The sequence below is a fragment of the Dendrobium catenatum genome, unplaced genomic scaffold (genome assembly GCF_001605985.2).
Source record: "Dendrobium catenatum unplaced genomic scaffold, ASM160598v2 original_scaffold_144855, whole genome shotgun sequence".
Taxonomy (NCBI): domain Eukaryota; kingdom Viridiplantae; phylum Streptophyta; class Magnoliopsida; order Asparagales; family Orchidaceae; genus Dendrobium; species Dendrobium catenatum.
In genome coordinates this window covers 904,296-913,280 of record NW_021463285.1, presented here as the reverse complement: position 1 = coordinate 913,280, position 8,985 = coordinate 904,296, and the positions used below count along the sequence as shown (strand labels likewise).

Sequence of the window (8,985 nt, the reverse complement as noted above, 5' to 3'; positions counted from 1 at the left end):
CCTATTATATCAACAAATTGAAGGTTGCATTCATGCTTAGGAGAAATTATTATGTGGAGACCGGTTGTAGAACGCCGTTCGGAGATAAACTAGAATGCGCCATGTCAGCGATAATGAGTGAAGGGGTGACGTGGCGTATTCTGGTTGGTTCCGGATGGCGTTTGGTGTCCGCACAGAATAATTCATTCATATCATACTTAGGCGCCTCTATTCTCAAAACACGCAAGCAACCACAAAGTAAGGGAATACATACTTCAAAATTTTGCTTAGATGAAGCACCACAAAATCATGATCAAAATATGAGAGAGATCTTATAGCTCCAAATAAAGGAAAACGATGTACCTTTGCGTGTTTGATGAAAATATGCTTTGCATCTTTGTGCATGTTGTTCAATTCATCAAAATCTAGTAGAGAACATATCTCATTTTTAGCTATAAATCAGGCTATATCATGCAATATAAAATCTCCTTGTTTAGAGAGTAGAAAGAATGATCTTCTCTACAACTCTTCAAAAGTATTCAAATGCAAGATCTTCTTCCAATAATCTTTTTCTTCCAGTTAGCTGAATGTAACCGTGAGGTATCCATGTTTGTTCCTCCACTTCATATCTTAGAAATCCTCCAATCGCCTATAAAAAGCCCACATTTTTTATTGATTTGCCTCCCAATTTTTTTTAAAATTCAATTTTTGATCAAGTTCCCAACCACAAAAAGCATGTCTTTGAAAAAATGACCATGATTTCTCTTCATCCAAGCATCCAAGCTCGTGCGGAGGTACCATTTACATGATACGAGTCACCAACTTAGATCGAATTGTTATAATAATCTTTTCCATTCCAATACCACAAAAAAGAGCTCGTAGGGCCTCCCACATATCTAGTCTCTCATTCCAAATGTCATCAAGAACAAAAAGAAATCTTTTCCCAAGTAGAGCCTGGTAGCCATAAATTTAGTTGGAATTAGAAACAAGAGGGCATACCTGGTAGCCATAAATTTCATCATCATCCTCCTCATCCGCTCGTTTTCTCATCAAAGAAGGCTCTGCTTCTGCTACACATCTTCAACATCATAAGCAACTTCCCTAAGCTCACTCAATCAGAGCTGGATGACATTGTCATAAATCTCCCTCTCCTCTTCATCATGAAGAGCCGCCTGAATTCTCTGCAGCATCCTTTCCAACCGGCTCAAATCCTTCATTAATCTATCTTGGAAGAAATTAATACCAGCTGTTGTTGTTCCTGTTGCTATGAAATTTGAAGAGGAAGAAGCTCTTGGCAGCAAAGAATAAGGAGGCATAAACTGAGATAATGAAAGCATAAAATACTTTCTCGTTAAGGCCACTAGTGACTCTAAGCCCATGCCACCTCACGAATCCTCGTGACGCTCTCTCTCTCTCCATCTCATATGCAGCTTCTTGATCTGTTGGTCGAGAATTGTAACTAACAAGTAAAAGATTTTGGGTTTGAAGCCCACATATATGATTCATATGAATTTGTTTTAATTTACCTAAACATTCAAAAAAAAAAAACTTTCTCCGTCTCTTTCTCTCTCAACAATTCTCTCTCTATAACATTAAGTTTTTCTCTCTCCTCTCTCTCTCTCTCTCTCATGTATGGTGCAAACAAAAAAAAATATATATTTTGCCGACACCCAAGTGAACATCTTAGATACACCAGTTACGTGTATTAAATGAGTTAAATGAAAACTAATGAGCACATGTGTATATGTGACAGTGTATATTGACTATTAATTTTAATTTTAAAAATATATTACATAATTAATTTAAGTTAAGTCGTATATTTATTTTAAAATATATTATTTAAATAGTTTAATATGCATAATTATATATAACTTAGTTCCTAAGTGGTTCCAAAACTTTATATATATATATATATATATAGAAAAAAAATTGAAATTAGACTTAAAATTAAATTTTACAAGACTACAACTAGATCGACTATATTATACGAATATAACTATTTGATAATAACGAAGAAAATTATAGTTAAATTTAGTGTGGTAGAAATGAGAATATTAAGATGAATGCATGGCAAAATTAAAATGTTTGAGAAATAATTATTTTTTGGGATAGTGGGACTTGCCATTTTTATGATAAGATAATTGAAAATAGACATAGACTTAATAAGAATGAAGCAAAAATGAGGATTCATAAAGTAGAAGCCAATTACTTGGGATAATTGTAATTGCCATAATAATAATGGTGATTTGGATGATTCCCAATCTTTATTGTTGATATATATATATATATATATGCATATATATATATATATTGAATGCTTTCTTGAATGTTGGAAGCAACGATATTGAGATTGATCTCCACCATTTGAGTTCTTTATGAATTTTGGCTACATGAGTTATTCAGAATTATTTATCTCCATCAAGATTTTAGCCCTAAATGAATTTAATTGTGTGTAATTGGGTGACCCAGGTTGAATTCGGTGAGAATGGTGTCTTTGATCTCTTGATTGCTCTTACTTTTTTGTTGAGGAGAGTGATCAATTTCTAGTTGTGATTCTTTCAATTCTTTGCGGTTTTTCAAATTATTTTTAATGAACACTAATAACCTTATTAATAGCTATTAATTTGTGCTTTTTGTCAATGAATGAGATCGCATTGGAGCAAATTGTCTCTTGCATTAATGGATAAGGTCCAAGGTTTGGCGTGAGTTGTCTCTTCGAGAAATATACCTCGTAGGAACTCCGGATCCATTCCTAAGATTTTTCGTGCTTAAGTGATAATCAATGAAAGTATTTTTCATAGTCTCTCTCTCTCTCTCTCTCTCTCTCTCTCATTTTGGTAAATCCCTAAAAGATAGAATGAGTCCTTGATGACTCTTTGAATGGCGATAATCGTTCGACAAAAAGCATGTTTGATCGAACAAAAATATTAATAGTTCTAAGAAAAAGTGAGTATAACTATGTGCAAGCTAGTCCTGTAAGTGTTATAGGGAGGACCTAGCAAAGGATTGCATTAGAGGCTTGGTGAGTATATATGATAGTCGGATATCGATTAATGTGTTTATGAGGGATAGAATCTCATCTTATGGATCAATTGTAGGCAACTTAAACCCCACATGATAGGTTGCTAAAGACTTATCAATAAAGGGTAAAGATTCTTGAAAGCTATAGTGAGAGATAATTTGGTTGCTTTATCTCAAAGGGAACTTGTTTAGAATAAAGTGTCATAACTTATCTCTTATAATATCACGAAGGGCATTGATTGGTTGAGGAAGGATTAACTAATAGTGTTTGTGAGAACTTGATGAGCTTGTGTTGGAGGAGGAGCTACAACATGATGAATAATTGTCTGAATGGCATCAAATGTATTGGCCTCAAATTGTTGTTGATTTTGTAATGGGAAAACTCTAACTTATTGTAATGATGATCTTTTTTGTTTAGCTTTTCCTAAGAACTATAGTATTTGAACTTAAAATTCATCCATAATACGTATACAATCCTTCAAAGCGAGGCTTGGATGATCTTCTCACCTATATTGTGTTATCCTCGATTGAGGGATTAATTGTCAGTTATTACAAAAATATTTTTAGTATGTTCGGAATGCTTCTCAAGTATGACATTAAACTATTACATAGTAGAAAATTTAATATCTTAAGTTTGTATAAATATCCAGCATGCATATAGATGGACGTTGTAAGATACACAAGAATTTTTCACATGAAAAACTCTAAAAAACGAAAAAACCATTGAGCATGTCCTAGTTGCAATAGTCAACTACATAATTAAAGATATAATATTCCATTTTTCTATTAAAGAAGACATGGCAACAATAGTAGATTGTTGCAAGGATTATAGAAATGCGGTGTTCATAAGTTTATAGTTGAAACCTAATAAATGGATATATGTTAATAGTCAGGAGATAATAGTTGAATGACAACATTCAGGCAATAAAGGTGACCATTGTTATGAGGGTTGTTGGCAGCTATCGCTTGCAAATGCAATAGAGTTCTTTAACTTTGCCTTCACTCAAACCTCCTTTCCATAGAAAACAATGCCATATTTATAGCATTTTGAGAGTGGTATTTTAATAAATTTGGTCAAAATCTAAACACTCCATCGAACAATTTATATTAAACCCTCTTGATCATATATCATTTATCTAATATTTGAGTGTATTAATCATGTCGTAATTTTATGATATTTGGCTCATTAAATTCATCTCGTCGAAACGTTCGCTTTGACTAGAACAACGAGAGATTTGGAAACAATTTTTTCCTAAGCTAATGTTTAAAGTTCTCAACTACGCTTTAATTTTTTGATTTGGATTCTTATTTGATCAAACCATATGTGATGTTGATGAGTTCGTCTTTTCGAAATGTTTATTTCGAGTATAAGCCTGTTGACGGAGCTCACACAATCCTAAACTTAATTCTAGAAGTTTTCTTGAGACTTATCTAGTAAATTCAAATATATGTTTATATATAAACAAGACTAGAGAGCAGGTAAGAAAAAAATATAAAAAAGAAAAACTTTCGAAAAGCTGAAATTATATTTATTTATGTCTGCTACTTAAAAAATCAGTTTGGTTCAAAACAGAATGTAGGAGCTCAACTATAATCACAATATAAGCCTCACCATACTGTGCAAGAAACATAGACAAAGTACTAAACTTCCATAAAAGAAAATTAAAAAAAAAAAAAAAAAAACATAGAAAAACAGAATGAAGAGAAGAAAGCAAAGACAGCTTTTTTCTGTTCATGAACAAATCCTTCATTTTTTTCTTGCAGAGGTTTTCTTTTCAACTTTGTGTATACTTTGCTATGGACAACTTCTTTTATGAATTATGGCTTTCATGAGCTTCAAATCGACTTCTACTGCTCCTCAATATCATCTTCTGAGTCGCTATCACTCTCCTGTTCAGAAAACTCCATAATTTTAGTAATTCTTATAGCCATGAAAATGAAATATTCAGAGCATCAATCAAAATTTACATTTAGCTGCTGATGTCTATTTGCATTTCTGATTATGGTTATCAGTTGTATCATCAGATAGAACGGCAACAAGAAACCTACAGCTCGGAGAAGAATTACCTGAACAAGTAGTTGTGGTTTATGAGAAATCTTTACTTTAATAAGAGAACTCCAAACAGAAATTAGCATATCAATACTCACAAGAGAAAGCCTGGTTGAATAATGATCACTGCCTACAAGTATGACTGCAACTATATGTCTCAGTAAGAACATGATAGTGAACTGTACAAGAAAAGAAAAGGAAAAAGAAAAAGAAAAAATAATCAAACGTACTGGTTAGTTTATGATAAGCAGAGGCTGCATTGTTGAACATTCTGCAATTCAAAATATAGCAGAACTGACCATTAAAACTACAGACTGGAAGCAGGATTTGCTATTGTAGGATGCCGGCGATTGCCCGGCATGCTCCTGTTCATGTCGATTGCTGCTGAGCGCCACCATTGCTGGGTTTTGGATCTCATTGTTGATCCTTGCTGCTTCCAGGCTTCCCCTGTAACAATATACATGTTCAGTTTGCCTCTTCTCCATTTTAATTGTTTCTCTTTTCTTAATGCTCAGAGAGAGAGAGAGAGAGAGAGAGAGAGAGAGATACCTTATTGTTATAACAACTTCAATCATATGAGGAATTGCAGGGGAAGGAGCAGTTACAGTATAGCCTGGTTCAAATTTCTGTAAATTTTATAACAAGTACCATATTAGCAAAGGAGCAGTTACTGAATTTATATTTCAACTTTAGACAATTATTTTCAAAATCCTCAATCAAAACAGAATAATTTACTCGGTAATAAAATCTATATGCAAATAAAAAAAACCTCAAGACAAATTTCACAAACTGTGTTCCCTTTCTCATCACACCATCTCTGTATGCATCCCCTGTGAGCAAACTGGAACAAAGAAGCCTCAGATAAGCAAATTTTAACCAAATCTATGGATAAAATTAACTGAAAATTCTAATTAAAAACAAAAGCAAGGACCTTTTCCACTTCTTGATTGATTACCTTCAGAGTTCCAGAACAAGCACATGGAGATTCCATGCTTGTTGTGCCCTGTTCCTCCTCCTCATGGCATATTCTACAGAGGCAAAGCAAGAAGGAAGAAGAAGAAGAAGAAGCAGTTGCTCTAATTTCCTCACTATTGGCAAATTCCATCTCTCTCTCTACTCTTCTTTTGTCTTGTCTAATTCTCTCTGCTGATCTGAATGTTTAAATGAGGAAGAGAAGAAAGAGATCAAAGGGGAGAAGAACAAAGCTCTGTTGTTCGGTTGTTTGGACAGTTGCGAGACGGTTGGACCTGGTAGAAGCTTTGACTGGTCTGCCAAATGGAGATTTGGTCAGGGAGTTGACCATGTGGTGACCACGTCATCCAAGTACTTGGGCTTGGCAGTTACTACTTTCTTCAATATTATTGACGTGTAACAAATTTTTATTAAAATTTTCATTAAATTTCTAATTATCAGCTAAATCAAATTAATTCAAGAATTATATGAGTTTAAGATTAAAAAATTAGCATAAAATTGTATTAATAAAATTATTTATTTTTGTAAGTGTTTATAAAGTTTTCTAAGAAAATTTAAATTTCATTTGAGACAGTTTTCTTACTATTTTGTAAAATTGTTCTACATAAATTAGCTTTTTAAAACTGTTATAGAAAACAACTTTTTAGTTAAAAAAAATATTGAAAACAGCGAAAAAATAATGGTTACAATCCAAAAGTAAAACAATAAGAAAGTTGTTCCAAACAAAAACTTTGATCATTATCTTCATATAATTATTTTAGATGATTAGATAAATTTTGACAAATATATATGCTTGATAAAATGGGAATCTCATTGAGAAATAAAAAATAATATTAATATGACAATAATAATGGAATCAATAATGTAGAAAATGATAGATATTCTAATAAGATGAAATTATAATAATTTTGCATATTTTTAATATTATAATATTATATACTTGTTGCGTGTTAGAAAATACGCGGCGGTAGAGTTTATGAATTTACGTCCGAGCGTTGCACGTAAGTTTAACACACAAACAGAAAAGAGGAGCGAACACCAAGAGTTTTTACGTGGAAAACCCAAAAATGGGAAAAACCACGGGGCCTCGCCCAGTCGCAAATTTCCACTAGTGTTTTTGTTGATTACAAATTGCGGATTTCGTCCCACAAGCCGGGATAATCCAAATACAACTTGTTTCTTCCACGAACTTCACAAAATCCTGCGAATTCTTTGCGTTTTCTGAAAATCCGGCAGAGTTCCGGCGTCTTCAAGCGGCAGGAAAAACTCCGGCGGCGGTGGTCGAGGAGGTGAGGAATCTCCTATTCCCCTTTCTCCTTCTCCTTCTCTTCTTCCTCTCTCTCTTCACTTGAGCCCCTTGGTGTAGAATGAGGGCTCTATTTATAGTTTTTCTGGAGTGGCACAGCCCGTAAATAGGCGAGAGATCAAGGGCGAATTGGGAGTGATCCGAATGGACGGCCGATATCGAATCCTTCGATCATGCACCGTTCGTTGGACATTTGAAGGCCTTAATGATTTCGGAATTTGATGATCTTGGGCTCGTTGGATTCGTCTCGTCGAGCCGTTCGATTCGAGTATAAGCTCGTCAAAATCGGAGACCGTTTGGTAATTCAAATTGCGGTTTGAACCTCCCAACAGCGCTTCGAACCTTTGATTCGGACTCATTTGGGGCTCGGATTGGGTTGATCTTGGTGTCGTTGGGTTTGTATTTCTGATTCGCTCAGTTTGACTGTAAGCTCGCTGAAATCGGAGTTCATATGCTCCCGAAATTAATTTTTGAAGTTTCCAACTAGGTTTTGCCTCGAGATTCGTGCCCGATCAAGATAATTTTTGCATGACGTATCAATACTCATACATGCCTATGACGGTATTACACAAGTACTATTATATACTCATGTATGCCTATGAAGATAATACACGAGTATCTAGCAAGTTCTTGATGGAGACTCAGCCCGCATATCCCGCGAGCACTCTCCATAAGGAATAAAAGTAGGCCAAGAAGTTGATTGGAGCTTGAACTCGATCAATGTTAGAGAAAAACTGACCGAGTGGAGTTCGAGTTGAACAATCTAACTCATTTAATCCAAACTTTCTAATTTCTTGAAACTAAAACAAAAAAAATGAGAACCTTATCGTATCTCAATCACCTTTCCTCTACTCCATCTCGCTTGCATGACAAATGGAGTATAACCAAATAAATATTGGCCGTCCAAACATCTTATAATTATCAAAGTTTTATTATTTTCATTTTGTTATGATTAAATATCTTTCATATAAAAACAATAAAGCCGGCCATATTACTCTGAAAATCATTATCTGATTTTTTTTTCCAAATAAAATTTTAATAAGATGGATAAAATAATTTCAGCATTTTTCTATAAATTATATGAGTTTATAATTAATATTTTCTTCCAATTTATAATTAATAACTTTATTTGAAATAAATTTCTATTTAAAAAATTAATAAAAATTGAAGCATAAAATATTTTTGAAAAAAAAAATCCATTGTTTCATTGTTCATAAGAATCTTGACAATACCTATTTAGTTGGTGGATTTTTTTTTAGGGTTTAGGATCGTATTGGATATGGTGCCAATTGTCATGCTTGCTTTGTGAAAAATAAACATGACTGCAATAAGGTCTGAATTTTTAGAAAAATCATAAATGTGACCCTCCTTATCATTTCTTTTGCATAGCCATTGCATCTAATGGTGAAAGTGAGTCAAGTCAATTTGAACTCAATCCGTTAATGGGTTCACGAGGTAAACTTATTGAGCAATGAGTTCAAGTTTGGGTTTATGCTCGAGCTTGGCTTGGCTCGGTATTAAGCTTGTCGAGTCGTTTGTTTAAATTAAATATTTTTTAAAAATTAATTTTAAAATAACATAATAAAATGTGTACGTAGTATTTTTAATTATTTATTGAGTCAAGTTCAAGCTTTTTGAATGAGCTGAGTAATCGAGC

At 33.5% G+C, this 8,985-nt stretch overlaps 1 protein-coding gene across 1 annotated transcript; it reads right to left on the bottom strand.

The window, feature by feature from the left end:
* Positions 1-4,749: 4,749 nt before the first annotated feature.
* On the bottom strand, positions 4,750-6,155 carry LOC110113179. The gene is made up of 7 exons (XM_028692202.1): positions 6,006-6,155; positions 5,820-5,891; positions 5,600-5,676; positions 5,350-5,497; positions 5,149-5,229; positions 4,969-5,067; positions 4,750-4,890 (listed from the first exon to the last, which is right to left on the bottom strand). Exons 1-7 carry the CDS (start codon positions 6,153-6,155, stop codon positions 4,849-4,851), a joined length of 669 nt encoding a protein of 222 aa, XP_028548035.1. The 3' UTR covers positions 4,750-4,848.
* Positions 6,156-8,985: the final 2,830 nt, after the last annotated feature.